Source organism: Chiloscyllium plagiosum, chromosome 21 (assembly GCF_004010195.1).
Source record: "Chiloscyllium plagiosum isolate BGI_BamShark_2017 chromosome 21, ASM401019v2, whole genome shotgun sequence".
In the NCBI taxonomy this organism is placed as follows: Eukaryota; Metazoa; Chordata; class Chondrichthyes; order Orectolobiformes; family Hemiscylliidae; genus Chiloscyllium; species Chiloscyllium plagiosum.
This window is the reverse complement of record NC_057730.1, coordinates 25,076,347-25,092,937: the sequence shown is the minus strand read 5'-3', so window position 1 is coordinate 25,092,937 and position 16,591 is coordinate 25,076,347. Positions and strand designations below refer to the sequence as shown.

The 16,591-nt window shown below is 38.6% G+C and overlaps 1 protein-coding gene across 1 annotated transcript in view; it reads left to right on the top strand.

The window, feature by feature from the left end:
• LOC122560438 (protein disulfide-isomerase-like) overlaps positions 1 to 14,231 on the top strand; it is a 39,334-nt gene extending 25,103 nt beyond the window's left edge. Inside the window, exons 6-11 of the mRNA XM_043711071.1 lie at positions 4,127 to 4,252; positions 5,770 to 5,967; positions 11,473 to 11,593; positions 12,407 to 12,588; positions 12,670 to 12,741; positions 14,023 to 14,231. Coding sequence (XP_043567006.1) covers positions 4,127 to 4,252; positions 5,770 to 5,967; positions 11,473 to 11,593; positions 12,407 to 12,588; positions 12,670 to 12,741; positions 14,023 to 14,085 — 762 coding nt within the window. The 3' untranslated portion in view covers positions 14,086 to 14,231. The remainder of the gene's footprint in view (positions 1 to 4,126; positions 4,253 to 5,769; positions 5,968 to 11,472; positions 11,594 to 12,406; positions 12,589 to 12,669; positions 12,742 to 14,022) is intronic.
• The last annotated feature ends 2,360 nt before the right edge of the window (positions 14,232 to 16,591 follow it).

The window sequence follows — 16,591 nt, the reverse complement described above, 5'->3', positions numbered from 1 at the left end:
ACCAGATTCATTTTCTAAGGATCACTTCCAACTCCTTCTTCCTTGTTATATATTTAAAGAAGATTGTATCGTCAGTTTTTATATATCTTGTTAATTTTACCTCATAGTTTATTTTCTCTCTATTATCTTTTTAGTTCTCTTTTGTTGGATTGTGAATTTATCACAATCGTTGGAGCTATCACTAACTTATGCCTTGTTATATAATTTTTCTTTCATTTTCATACTTTCCTTAACATCCTAGGTTAGCCATGGTTGGTTTATCCTTCTGTTAGGATCTTTCCTCCAAACTAGGATGTAATTTTGATAAGATTCATGGATTGCATGTTTAAATGTTAGCCACTGCTTACTTACTGTCATCCCTGCTAATTTATCTGGCAATTCACTTTAGTTGACTCTATCCACATTTCATTGTAATTCCCTTTATTTAAATTAAACACAGTTGCTTCCAATCCAAGTTTCTCACTGTCAAACAGAATATTAAATGCTATTATGTTATGATCACTACTTCCTATGGGGTGTATCACTCTGACATCATTTATTAAAGTTGCCTCATTATCCATTACCAGATAGAGTTTTTGAAAAGACTTGTAGCTCGGGCTGTGGGTGAGATCATAGATTCGTTCGCCGAGCTGATGCATTTTTCTGCAGGCGTTGCATCACCTCACTGTGCGCCTCCAGTGGAGCATTCGTGGTCTGCCCCACCTTGTGTTTATTTGTCTCTGTTTTCTGATATTTCCAGTTCTGTATCTGAGTGGCTTGTATATGGGATCCAGTTTAATGTGTGTATTCCGGTTGGAGTGTCAGGCTTCAAGGAATTCTCTGGCATGTCTCTGTTTTACCCATCCTAGGATGGTTACATTGTCCCAGTTGAACTTGTGTCCTTCATTGTCTGTGTGGTTGGAAATGAAAGAGTGCAGGTTGTGTCTGGCAGTGGCGAGTTGATGGTCGTGCACTCAGATGGTCAGTTTTCTTCCTGTTTGTCTATGCAGTGTTTTTCACAGTCCTTGCAGTATCTTGTAGATTATGTTCATCCTGTTGGATGTGGGTGTCAGGTCTTTAACTTTTGTGAGGAGCTGGTGAATCAAGGACAAATCAGAAATGACTGCCTGACCACTTGGACCCCTGGGAATCATGTTGGCCCACAAACCAGTAAACACCTTTCACCAGTTCCTCATAAACGTTAAAGACCCGACACCCACATCCAACAGGATGAGCGTAATCTACAAGATACTCTGCAAAGATTGAAAAATGCTACTTAGACAAACAGGAAGCATACCGACCATCCGAGTGCATGGCCATCAACTTGCCTCTGCCAGACATGACCTGCACTCTCTTATTTCCACCCACACAGACAATGAAGGATGCAGATTCAACTGGGACAATGTAACCATCCTAGCACAGGTGAAACAGGGACATACCAGAGAATTCCTTGAAGCCTGGCACTCCAATCAGAACTCAATTGATAAACATATTTAACTGGACCCCATATACAAACCACTCAGATACAGAACTGGAAGTATCAGAAAACAACAACACATAAATACCAGCTGGGACAGACAACCAATGCTTCACCGGAGGCACACTGACAATGTCACCTAGCGAGGTGATGAAATATCTGCAGAAAAACACGAAAGCTCAGCGAACGAATCTCCAACCTCAGATCCAATATAGCCTGCTCCCTGGTTGGTTTCATGGCATATTGCACCAGGAAACTATCCCTAATACACTATGAATTTGCTGTTGCAGCTACCCTTTCCAATTTGATTAGACCAATCAACATGAAGATGAAAGTCAGCCATAATTATTGAAGTTAATCCTCTGTATCAGCGAAATCACAAATCATGAATTCACCCATCCAAGTAACAACAAAAATCAGCATTCATGGTCAGAAATCGCATATCCGTGATATGTAACCTATTTTTAAATAAGCTCCACACTCGTGAGTTTCATCATTCGCGGGGGTTCTCAGAAATGGAACCCTAGTGGATACAGAAGATAACTGTACTTTATTCTTTTTACCTGCTTCTATTATTTGTTGATTGATAGTCTTTCCTAGAGAGTGGCCTGTTTGGAATCTGTACACTACACCTATCAATGTCTTCTTTAACTTGTTTTTACCTCTGCTCAAAAAGAGGTCATCTCACACTGTCCTCATTTTATTTCTTATGAACAGTGCTACCTCACCATCTTTTCCAATCTTCCTGACTTCCCAAAAAGTCAAATATTGCTGAATCTTAAGTTCCCAGTTTTGATCCTTTGTAACCATGTTTCCATCCATAATGGCTATGAGATCATGTTCATTTATCCTGATTTATACCTACAGTTCATCCATGTTATTATGAATACCTTGTGCATTAAGATGCAAAACCATTAAGTTTTTTATCTATTGAATTTCCATACAACTTTATGGCTCTTCTGTAAAATATGATCCCACCCCACACTTTGATATTCCCTCTTTATGTCAACTCATCTATTATCCAGCATGAGCATTAATCAAAAGGCATCCTAACAGAAAATAATGATATGAGTCAGTTGATAATTTTATTATTGAGAAAAGCACAGTTCACCAATACAAAGAAAACATGTTACACTGAATTTGCTTGAACTAATCCCTTACGTAAACAGACATTTCATTCAAGTACTTAAAACAATATGCCAAAATAACTCTCTCTTAATTGCTTAATTCGTCATTCAGTAAATGTTTCTATTCAATAAGCCATTAAAGCTGTCTATCAGTAGATATGATAGTTTGGGAGTTCAATCATGTGACATACGTCTGGCCATGGTTGGTATGACCAAGTACCTCTCCAAGCCACACACCATTCTGACTTGGAACTATATCACTGTTCCTTCATTGTCATTGACAAAACTCCTGGAATTCTTTTTCTAATAGGACTTTGGATGTCCCTACACCCTAAGAATGCATTAGTTTGACAAGACAATACTCAGGGGCAATTAGGGACAGCCAACAAATGCTAGCCAAGCCAGTGATAACATATTCCATGGATGAATGAGAAAAAAGAAATATTCATGCAAATAGCAGGAACATATTCCTATTACTTCTAAATTGCAGACTATTTATTGAGAAGAGCACCTCATCTATAGATATACATTTTTACATTTCTAGACAGATTGACAGTATTATTGCTTCTCAATAGGGCTCAACAAGTTAGATAGTTCCAAATGGTTCATGCATCTTCTCCACGGTTAATAGTATCAAAGGGTACCTACTAACCTACCATACCCCTCTCCTCCTTCAAAGAATACTGGACCCCTCTCTACTCAGAGAATCCATGACTTTCACCACTGAGGTATCCTGGGACCATATCCACAGATGTACTTCACTTCTTCAAAAACGTACCCTGACTATGTACAAGAAATGCACTGAGAACAGGCCTGCTCGTACCTGATCTAATCTCCACACTCCACGTTTCACACACCAGGGACTCCAAAATCCCATTTCAGTTGAGGTTGGCTGGTCATTTAAATGGTCGATCAAGTATAAACAACAGCCTCTCCTCCAATCCATGCCCCCCAGTAAAAATGAGAGGTGCCAAGTTCAGGTGTGGGGCTTGAGATTCTGGAATTCTTTTGGCATTTTCAAGGTAAAAGTCAGGGCCACCGATTTCACTCCAGCCTGTTCTTTGCAAATGCAACATTGTTGTTGTTGTAGCCAGGTTTTGCAAAGAGCTTTTTTCAAAAGTTCAAGGAGTGTGTGTATGTATGTGTTCCGATTAATAATATTATAACTGAATATTTGAATAACAGCTCTTTAGAACAGTGATTAGAGTGATTCAGCTGTTTTTTTTTTACAAAATTTTGTTGCTATTTCTAAAACCTGCAGGAAGTCACACCAGAATCAAACTAATCATGCTTTCTCAGCACAAAGGCTTTAAACTCACAATGAAAGCTACTGGAATTTAGTCATATTTGGAGATTATGAATGTACAAAATTTAACATTTTCCTCAGTGCCCACAAGTTGACTTCAGAATAAAGTCCCAAAATTCAGAGCGCTTTAAATAGAAACTGTTCTAAATAGAAACTGATGAATAATAATTTCATTTATGTTTTTATTTCTAAATGATGCCATTTTGAAAGATTCTGTATCTAAAAATTATTTTTCAGACTTCAAGCAAAATCTTTGATGTTGGCATTGACAGTCACCTTCTGCTATTCGTAGACAAGACATCAAAAGAGTTTAATGAGATTTATGAAAACTTTAAAGCTGCTGCTGCTGACCTCCGGGCTCAGGTTTGCTCTTCTGCCTGATCTACTCCACTAATTACTTTAAAAAAAAACTTAAATTAAAGAAATAAAAATGCAATAAATTAATAAAGTTCTTTAAAACCTGGGTGTGAATTTATGGTTCTGAGTTTTTAATTGTAGCTTTTCTTATTCAAAACAATCAATCCTTGGAAAATGCAATTAAATCTGAAATTTGCATTTACAGAAGTGTGCGACTACTTAACACCAGCTCAATCTTCATGCTGGATTAATCATACCCTTGTATTCTAGCGCAGACTCTAAATTGACATTTTATCAAATCCCAACCACAGCTTCCAGGTGCTGAATATATAGTTATGTTCAACTATAAATACCCAAAATGACATATGACATAATCAAGCTTTTACCAAGGTTACATTATGAAAATTGAATCTGCAAAGACTTTAATTTATCCTTTCCTCTAACTACTCCTGAAGTATTGTTTGAAACAACAGAAACTTTTATGAGTTCTCAATCATTATACAAACGTAGCAATCTGCTTCCCTTCTTCCTCTGCCACATGCTTTTTTTTTTACACTTTAAATTGAACTTTTAAATATATTTAAATGCATGTCATTCTGCATAGAGTTAGATTCATCTGATCCTAATTTTGGAATTACACTGGTACCAACATACAATTCTTATTCACTCAGTTTCCTTTGAAGTCAGGTTTCCAGTCAAATGGGATGATATTACATGCAGAAGTACAATTTAAAAATAGTTAACAATGTTACACCTCAAGCACTTTCACAAACAGTCCACATAAAGCAATCCCCTACCAAATATACTGTTTTCTATCTGCAAACTTAGCCTCATGATCCAGTTTTCAAACAAGACACAATGAATACTCCTTATCTTAATCTGTTATTGTTAAATCACATTGAAACAGATACATCAATTTGTAGTCTTTTATAATTAAAGAGGACTTAGCTCAATTAAATCCAAATTAATTACAATCATGTTAATTAAGTTAAAGTATCTCAACTAAGATGCACTTGGATTGTGGAGCAGTAGTAGTTATTCTTCCTCTGAGCCAGGAAGCCGAGATTCAAATACCTGCTTTATTTCATGTCACACATTGACGAGAAATACAAACTCCTAGGAGTGACATCCCTTCAATTGTAACATTTAGTGGAACATCAACATATTTTTTGTCTCTGGCAAATGAAAATTATGGGATTACTTGACAAATTTCAATCATGTATTAAAGCTGGAATCAATTAGCATTGTGAATAATGGTATAACCTATTCTACAACACATACATAGTGCATCCTAATTAATTACCAGGGTATGAACTCAATTAGTTATTTGATACAATAAAGCAATTACCTACATAATTTTTTTAAATTCAGAATTTTCCTTGTCATTAACTGGGCATACAATATTATATTTTTAACATGAACTAAGAGAAGCAAGCTTAATTTGCAATTAAAATGTATTTTCTTAATGTAAATAATATCATTTTCCTATGATTTTTATGGTTTTTCTTTGCTAAACTTCTCAGATAATCTTCATTTTGGTTGACACTGATGAAAGTATGAATGGCCGCTTGAGAGAGTTTTTCCAGATTCGGGACATGGACGTACCTGCTGTTCGCCTGATTAATACAACAGACAATGTCAGATACAGAATGCAAGCAGAGCAAATCACAACTGAAAATGTGAAAAGTTTCTGCCAGGCTTACCTTAATGGGAAAGAAAAGGTATCACTGTTCTACAAAATGTAATATATAATTAAATAGTACTAAGAGCAAATGTGTGAGGTACTCATTGTCAAAAGTACATACTTTAAGGAACTTTGCTTCTCATTAAACATTATATCTGTTCAAATTTAACACTTAAATGGGCTACCTTGATCTAATCTATACTTGTGGCTGTGTGTGAACGTTTGGAAGTGCTTTACTACATTGCTATTGAAGTACATTTTTTTCTCATGTTCCTAGACTTCCTTTGGGGAAAAATATGTGGGTTAATGCACATTAAAGGTCAGACCTAGTGTTAATGAGCTTGTAGTTGGCAACCACACAGGACAGGTTCTTTCCAGGCAATGACAGGAGACTTGGCAAGGAGTAGTCAGTCTGCAATTCATTGTTGCATTATTGATGTCACAGAGAGCTGATGTTGACATGCTGGTGAATGTATCAGTGTCAGGATTCAGTGTGAGATCTTGGCAGCTCTAACGCAAGTAGATACATTCCACCGACCAAATTCATGTGACAATTTCAAACATCATGATGTGCTCATCAAAAAAATGAAAAGTCACATTTGTCCAGAAGCAGTCACAAATGCAAAATGGCATACACTTGAGAGTGATCTGAGAGACACTTTACCTGTACTTTGGTATTGGCATTGTTTTGTGCCAATATGTATTATTATCCTCTGCTGGGGAGGAACCTGTATAATGTGAACTTGGTCATTCTCTATTGTTTATTGTATGGCTCAATTCTATGGTTACATTAAATCGCAACATTTTCATTTAAACGCTATCGGCAATATGATCCAGTTTATGTACTAACTTGAAGATTCACGCAGCTGACATAGTGCTGTTTTACATGGACTGTTGCATATCATTGAGTTGTTGGAATCCTTCAGTCATTCCTCAAAAGATTCTGTTTCTAAATGGAATAAGACCAAAAATAAAACCTGGAACTGAGCCTTCCCATCTTTTGGCTGAGTATTTTTGAGGAGTTTCATGGAAGGATTCCCTCAATGGGCCGTGGTGACCTTTCTCCTGCAATCTTACATGGCTCACCTCATTAATTATGTGTCTTGATTCCCCGGTGCCCTTTTTATTAAATTTTAGCGACAGAATTGATTGCTAGTGCCGTGTCCTTTTGGCATTTTAGCACCATATTTAATCCCGGACTACACACCAATTCAAGTAGAGAAAGCTATGAACTGCCATTCAAAGTCTGTTGCTTGACCATTACTGTAGAGATGGCTGAGGAAAGGAATTTGGCATCCTAGCTTGCAGACAGGGAACTGGAGATCCTGGTGGTGGAAAGGAAGACTGTCGCTTTTCCTATGAACTGCCAAAAGAAGTCATGGTAACATCCGCTGCCACCCCCCGGGGTCAGTGCAGTGAGAAGCAACACAGGAAATGTAGAAAGAAGGTCAATGATCTCATGTGCTCTACAAGGATTATGTCACTTTTTTCTCTCCACTATCTCACACTCGCTATAACCCTGCCATTGCATGAATCTCCCACCGAGGCTAATGATTCAGTGTTCTTAGTAGTATCCACAGCACTAACACACAATGGCTACCATCCATCTCAATGTCCCAAATTACCAATCCTTGCTGCCTTCTGAACTTCTTAATCATTCACGTGGGACACTTCATCACCCTTCATGTTCCTGCACCACCACTAACAGCTCTTCAAGCTACTTTCATCCCACACAATTTCTCTTTTTACCAATGTGGTGATGCCTTGTGAAACACTCCCTCCCACAGTCCCCATACTCTCAGATATATCAAATCCCACCCTATATTTGGAGTTGACCGCCACTCACAATCATTAACCCCTCTGCCTTTCTATGTAATGGTGCTATTTCCCATACTTGAGATTCTCACTTTCCCATAACAGAATGGATTATTTCCTGATGATCCTTCCTTGATGTTTGCTGTGCAACCCTTGTGGACTGAGATCAGAAGATGCCTTTGACTAAGTGTGGTGGGTGATGGAAACCCCCAACTGACCATAGCAACTCCCCCATTTGCTCTTCTTTTGACAAAGAAGTACTCCCCAGAGGCTTTCAGATGTGATCATTTGATGGAATGCTCTGTTCTATGTGAGCTGCTGATACATGCTGTGACATCAATAAGGGGTGGTAGGTATAGGACAGATGTTAGGGGTAGATTCTTTACTTAGCGAGTCGTGAGTTCATGGAATTCCCTGCCAGTAGCAGTGGTGGACTCTCCCTCTTTATGGGCATTTAAACGGGCATTGGATAGGCATATGGAGGATAGTGGGCTAGTGTAGATTAGGTGGGCTTGGATCGGCGCAACATCGAGGGCCAAAGGGCCTGTACTGCGCTGTATTTTTCTATGTTCTATGTTATATGTTCTATGTACTAGTGAGATTCTCATCTAGTGGTTGAAAGAAGAAAAATGGAATTTGTTTTTCTTGACAACGAGAATCAAATTTTTTTAATTCTCACTCTTCAGAGATTGGTAAAATTCTATCATTGGAGTTAGATATTGTGAGAGCTCTGCTTTTTGTATAGATGCCTGAGGTTCCCCAGGCATATCTGGTTGATGTCACATGCAGGGGAATACAGCATGCAGAGGAAATAACATTGCTGAATGATGCTGCCCATCTTTAGAATAGTGTGAAAGCTACTGATTCTAGAACAAAGAGTTGCATCGGCAATAACCACCATTGTTACTTAAGGGAAGAGATGTTTTACCTGGAACTTAGTGCATTTTACTGATTGCAGCTTCTTTTCTGTAATGGGAAGCAATGCATGCACCAAATGACAGAATATATTGGGTGATGTACTTTAAACAACAATGCAATGCCCTGTTCTCATGCACAGTTAATCCAAGTAAAACGGAACTTATTGAAGGTTTATGAATTTGATGGCTAAACCAGCAGATTGTAATTGTCAGCTGAATCAGGATATCAGCCTCAACTTTTCCTGAGGTACAACCTCCTGTTTATTATCTGTTTTAATTAAGTCTACAATAGCACATCACTGTTTCAATTCACATGACCTGCACAAATTGCTGTGAATGCTGAACTTGGTGGGACAATTATAGAAATTGCTGGAAAAGCTCAGCAGGTCTGACAGCAACTGTGGGGAGAAATCAGAGTTAACGAGCTCAATTCTGAGGAATGGTCACTTGACTTGAAACGTTAACTCTGATTTCTCTCCACAGATGCTGCCAGACCTGTTCAGCTTTTCCAGCAATTGCTATTTTTGTTTCTTATTTATAGCATCTGCAGCTCTTTCAGTTTTCATTTTGCAGGACAACTGTTTTAAAATGTCCATTTAAGAGTTGGACAGAAGGCTCTGTTTTCATGCTGTTTGACTGTGTGACTCTATAAATCCCAAGTGAATAAGAAATGTAGAGAGGGTGTGATTGGAACTCTAGACAAACAACTCAGTTCAGGAAGTGCCTATGTAATTTCAGGGTGCCATAGAGAATACCCAACTGGAAACTTGTTGAGGTACCAGTGCTAGTTTTAGCACCTTTTATGGTAATGCACTGGGTAATGCAGCTGGTACTGAGGAGCAGGCAGGAAGAAAATTGAAACGCTTCCAAGATCTGGCTTTGTCTGTTCTGCAAGAAATGATAGGGAGCAGTAAAGCTGTCTGTAAGAGAAACAGTTTTAGCAAAGCTGACTGAACCATTTAAAAGGGCTGGAGACTGGAATCTCTGGAATTCTGAATTGAGGGAGAAGGGGATTAATCAAAGAGTACCTTTCAGGTGATTGTTGTAACTGCAAAAACATGGAGCCTGTGGAATAATTGTGGAAAGGCATCAAAAGTTTCATCCTGGATTGACAGACAGTTGAATATCTGCTGGACAGCTGCAAGTGACTATGTGACTGATCCTTTAATTTTATTTCTACCAAAAGCAAGGCATAATTTGCAATATTTATGTTCTGCTAATTAATTAATTCAAAACTTACTTTTATTTTGTTTGATGTATCAGTTCCTGGTTAGCAAATATTTGAATTATGTTGAGTTTAATTCATTTTTTTACAGTATAAGTTTTAAAAAGGCAAGTAATTCACCTCCTAACTCCCCAAAACCTGTCCATCATCTACAAGGCACAAGTCAGGAGTGAGATGGAATAGTCCACACTTGCCTGGATGGGTGCAGTTTCAATAATACTCAGGAAGCTTGACACCATCCAAGGACAAAGCAGCCCGCTTGATTGGCACTACATCCACAAATGTCCACTCCCTCCACCACCGATGCTCAGTAACAGCAATGTGTACTGTCTGCAAGATGCACTGCAGAAATTAACCAAAGATCCTCTGACAGCACCTTCCAAACCTGCAACCACATTCATCTAGAAGGACAAGGCAGCTGATATATGAAAACACCATCCCCTTCAACTTCCCCTCCAAACCACTCACCAGCCTGACTTGGAAATATGTCGCCATTCCTTCACCGTTGGTGGATCACAATCATGGGATTTCCTCCCAATGGGCATTGTAGGTGAACCTACAGCTGGTGGACTGCAATGGTTCAAGAAATCAGCTCACCACCACCTTCACAAGGGCAACTAGGTATGGACAATAAATACTTGTCAGCCAGAGACACCAACATACAAAAAATGAGTTTAAAAAAGTGAAAACTTCTCCTTCAGTTATTTCCAATAGTCATTTAGGAAATTCATCTCTTGAAAAAATGTTATCTGTCTCTCAAGAGAACAAAACATACATAGATATGTCAACTTTCTGGACTTAATTGACAAAAGAAATCATAGAATTACAGGCTTCCCAGCATAGCAGTTGATACTTATGGACGATCCTTCTCGATTCTCACCTTGGCATGATGTTCCTTCAAGCCTGGCACCTGTTGCACATTGTCTTGAGTGTATGATCCTATGTCATCCTCCAGTCAATGAATTTCAAACCCTGATTTGTTCTCTAGCACAGTGTTGCTTGACATTATAGAACTTGGCCAGAAATCCACAACTGGATGTTCCAAACTGAGGTGAGTTAACTAGCTGCCTTTAGATTAGTTATTCATGACTTCAACTTGCACTTCCAGATAGCATAGTGAATAAATGTGTACATAAGGACATAAGAACTAGGAGCAGGAGTAAGCCATCTGGCCCTTCAAGCCTGCTCCACCATTCAACAAGATCATGGCTGATCTTATTTCTGGCACTGCATAAAACAAACACTAAAATAAAAATAATTTAATGCATTATAATGAATTTGTGAAAGTTTATCAAGAAAGTTAGAAAATTTTCTCAACAAGAGGGAGGAATTTACACTGATTCTCAAACACAGTGAGCTTGCATCCTTCCCTCATGGGTATGGGTGTTGACTTGACTGAAATGTGAGATTACCTCCAATCCAATTTGGATACTCTGTAAGGGGTGCAGCAGGAAAGTCCAGGAGCTAGCTTCCATTTTCTATAACCTTAAATATCAGTGGTCGGGGAAAATGAAGGGAGTTACTAGCCTTTGTGCAGTACTGAATTATGAGAGCTATCCAATAATATTCTTACTTTATACATCAGCCTCAACAGCACAGTGAAGATCTTCCAGAAGATTGGAACAAGAATCCTGTCAAAGTACTGGTTGGATCAAACTTTGATGAAGTTGTATTCAATACCTCAAAAGGTGTCTTTGTGCTGTTTTGTAAGTATTTTGTAAGAACTAGTTGTGTCCATGTAGTATTACTATTCTTTTACAAAACATCAATGAGTGATTGAGAGCTGTCTATAAACACAGTCTAGACACAGTTAATGACAATATATTGAGCTAAATCGTAGATGTGTCCTATCTTGTCTTTGATACATTGTGGTATAAAACAGTGGTGATGAATCAGCCATCCGCTACAAATGTTTAAAGTCAATGGAAAGGTAAACTGATGGGTGTGTAACAAACCAATAATCCACTAATCCCAGTTTTGAGCTCCTGGTCAAGCTGAATTTTTTCCCATTTGAATATACTTCCAGTTAGTCAAGGAATTCTTGATTTCAAATCCATGATAAGCATTTTTTTTCTTTCATTCTCATGGGCTTTCTCCCTTTCTCTCCTACGATATCAACTTTTCATTGGTAACAGTTACCATCCAGAACCTCACCCAAATGCAAGTATGATATAGAGCAACAGAATAATTGACCTACTGGGACAACGCCACATGTTGTCCTCCTTCATGGCTCTCAGATGTGGACTTCCAGTGAATTATTGGATAGCGTTAGCATCCTAATTGAGATTATCTAACTCAATACAGACCAAGATCTTCCACGGGGTAGCTTACTTATGTATTGTGTTCAGCAACTAAACCACAAAGGGCAACCAACATTACTTTACTCTATTCCATGCTCAGGAAACCATTTCTTCAACTGGTAGAAAGTGAAATTAATAGAAGCTGTATTGCTAAAACACCTCCTCTCCTGCATATTGTAATATAATTTAACTTAATAACATTCTTTTTTTACCTTAAAGGTGCTCCATGGTCACAAAGATGCAAGCAAATTAATTTTATCTGGGATCAACTGGGGGAGAAATATAAGGACTCTGAAAATATTGTTATTGCTAAGGTAGACATCACTGCAAATGACATTGATTCGGTTATAATTGAGGAGTATCCAAGTTTCAAGTATTTTCCCCCTGGATCAGATAGAAAGGTTTGTTATCTTCAGGATCCTTTGTTTTCTAATGTTTTGTCTTCATTGCGATGCTAATGTTTAACACTTCCTTTCACACAGATTATACACTACACCAGTGCTCAGACTCTCGAAGCATTTTCTAAATTTTTGGAAATACAAGGAAAATCAAAGGTATGGTTTACAATTATGCCAGGAACAATTCATTTTATTTAAGATTGTTCAAAGCTGAAAGTTGAACATACAATAACAATAAAAACAGAAAGTTCTGGAGAGACTCAACAGGTCTTTGGAGAGAAAACAGAGGTTAACAACTGACTCCAATATGACTTCTTAAAAAAATGAATTGTCACATACACCTAAAATTAGCCCAGTGTCTCTATCCCGGATGCTCCCAGATCTGCTGAGTTTCTCCAGAACTTTTCTGATTTTATTTCTGATCTCTACCATTGACAATATTTTGCTTATATTTTATCGATATAGTTAGAAGTGATTTTTATATATATTTACACATCAGGCTTTATATCATTTTAATTAATTTGATTAGCTCTCTTTTTAAAAAAAAATGTTTCCATGTCAGACAGTTATGAATTCAAATTCCACTCCAAAGACTTGAGCAACACATGACTGAGGGAATGCTACGGAGTCAGACACTTTCATAGAACCATAGAATCCCTACAGGGAGAAAAGAGGCCATTTGGCCCATCAGATCTGCATCAATCCTCTGAAAAGCATCCCACCCTATCCCAGTAAGCCTACATTTCCCATGATCAATCCATCTAACCAGAACATCCCTGGACACAATGGAGCAATTTAACATGACTGGTCTGCTTAGCCTGCACATCTTTGGATGTTCCATATTTGATGCAAATCTTTAAACTGTCCTCTTAGATGGATGCAATTGATTCCACAGGACTGTCTCCAATCCTTTGTATCCCAAACAAATTTTTGTCCCTCAACCAATCTCATAACTGCTCATTATTCTCACTGTTGCTTGAGGAATCTTACAGTGTGCAAATAGTTGCATTTCCTACATTACAACAGTGACCACACTCTAAAAGGACTTCACTAACCGCAAAACACTTTGGAACATTCTGAACACGTCAGATCCATTTCCAGTATCTAGTACCAGCTCCTTCATGCTGGCCCGAGGAAGTGGCAGTACCACAGGCCCAAGTAAACAAAACATCTGGCAGCAACTAGGGTATGCTGGATAGACAAGGCAGAAAGAACTAGCAACCATCACAGACAGAAAGAGAGAAATAAATCCTTAGTCAGCTCTCTGAGGTGAAAGCTGACATCATCACCCAAAACTATCCTTTAGTCTTCACTCCACTGGTTTTAGACAGGATCAAAGAGTAAAATCCCAACCAAAATAATAAAGTTTCATATTCTAATATATAATGATCTAATTTACAGACAAGAATCTTAATGTCTTTATTATTCCTTTTACAGAAACATGATGAAAAATCAAATATGACAGATAACTCAGTTGATGGACCAAAAGATGAACTTTAGCTTTATAAAATGATGATTAGTTTCTGTCAATTGCTCACCATTGTCTAATGACAGCTGTCTCATTTGTTGCCCATTATTTGTTTAGAGTAATATCATTACATTAGAGATGACTGCTAGTAGTGTCTGCTCAACCTTAAAGTCATTGCAACCCATGTTATTTGTACATTAAAAAGCAAAAAAAGTCTTTGTGGGAAACAAGTTGTAGTTGGTATTTAGTGTGCTGAATTATTAGATTTCATTAAGTGTTTTGGCTGAAATATCAAAAGAACTGCTTGACATAGCATCTTGCTCATTATAGTAGATCATAACACAAATCTGAGACATAAATTGACCTTGAAGTCAATATGGGACATACTTAAGTAGGGATGTTGATCTACGCCCACAATCACCCAAGAAAAATTTCACCTCCTTTAAGTTGAACAAAACGACAATCAAGAGACAGATGAAGTCTAGCAAACATCCAAATGTATAAAAGAGGCATAACAGCTTGAGTGTATAGATCCATTCAACCTACAAAAGCAAACAATGACAATTTGGAAAGTTAATAAATGGAACACTCTGAAAATCAATGTGAAATCAGAAACAAACACTTCACAGTTAGAAAGAGGGAAAGTGTGTTCAGCTGCAGCTCCTGATTTGCTTCATGGAGAGCCTGGAGCTCGGGATGGACTCACTATGGAACATCCATGAGGCTGAGAATGTTGTGGATAGCAAGGTTACTGAGCTGATTACACCACCAGTAAGGGCTGCACAGACAGAGAAGAGTTCGGTGACCATAAGGAAGATGGGCAGACAGTGCAGGAGTCCCCTGTGGCCACTTTCCTCTCAAACAGGCTTTCTATTTTAGATATAGGGAAGGCTTCTCAGGGGAAAGCAGCAGCCAGATCAGTGGTACCACGACTGGCATTGTTGTACAGCAGGGACGGTCAATGTTTAAGTGAGCCACAGTGATCAAAAACGCTGTAGTCACAGGTATAGATTGATTTTTCTGTGGCCGAGAGCAAGATTCCAGGATGGTGTGTTGTCTTCCTGGTACCAGGGTCAAGGATGCTTCTGCGTGGGCACAGAGTATTCTGAAAGGGGAAGGTGAGCTGCCAGAGGTTGTGGTACATATTTGTGCAAACAATACAGGCAGAAAGAGAGATGAGGCAGAAGAGTTCAGGCAGTTAGATGGGAAGTTGAAAAGCAGGACCTCTAGGATTGTAATCTCAGGATTACTTCCTGTGCCATGTGCCAGTGAGGCTAAGAATTAGGAAGGTAGTAAAGTTAAATGCATGGCCAAAGAGCTGATGTAAAAGGGAGGGCTTCAGATATGTAAATCATTGGAATGTCTTCTGGGACTGGTGTGACCTGGAAAAGAAGGAGGAGTTGCACCTAAGCTGGAGGGGGACCAATATCTTGGCAGGAAGGTGTGCTAGTACCACTCAGGAGGGTTTAAACCAGTGTGGTTTAATCCAGAGCAGTTGATCAGCAAGTCACACGACCGAGAAGAAGTCAGAAACTAAGGTGAGTAAGACTAAGAGGAAGAACAGACAGGGGAGAGGTTATGGAACAGCAGGACTATTGGTCTGAGGTATATTTCTTTTAATGTGAGGAGTGAATGACTGGTAAGGCAGATGAACTTAGAACATGAATTAATACGTATGATCTTGTAGATATCATGGAAACTTAGTTGACAGAGGAACAATATTGTCAGCTTAACATTCAGGATTGAAGTGTTTCAGGCAAGATAGAGAGGGATGTAAAAGAGGTGGGAGTGGTGTGTAAATGATTAGGGAGAATATCACAGCTGTACTGAGGGAGGACACCTTGGAAGGCTCATGCAGCAAGGCCACAAGGGTAGAGCTTAGAAATAGGAAGAGTGCAATCATTTTGATCGGATTGTACTACAGGCCTCCCAATAGCCAGTAGTAATAGAGAAACAGATATGTGGACAGATATTGGGAAATGTAAAAACAACACGGTTGTTGTAGTGGGGGATTTTAACTTCCCCAAAATTGTCTAGAACTCACTTAGTGGTAGCAGCTTGGATGGGTGGTGAGTGGTGGCGAAATTGTTAAGTGGGTCCAGGATGGTTTTGTGAAACAATATGTAAAATAGCCCAACCAGGGAAGGGGCTTTATGAGACTGGTTTTAAGGAATGAGCTTGGTCAAGTAATTGTAATTTCAGTGGGAGAGCATGTTTGGGACAGTGACCATAATTCTGTAAGTTTTAAGTTAATTATGGATAAGGACAAGAGAAGTCTTCAGGTGAAAGTATTAAACTCGGAGAAGGATAACTACCAGAATATTAGGCAGGAACTGGGGAATGTAGATTGGGGTGGTTATTTGAAGGTAAATCCACATCTGGCATATGGGAATCTTTTAAAGGACAGTTATTTAGAGTTCAAGTCCAACATGTTCCCGTGCAAATGCAGGATAAAGTTCGCAAGATTCAGGAACCTTAGATGACAAGAGAAATTAAGACATTAGTCAAAATGGAAAAGAGACATATGTAAGATTTAGG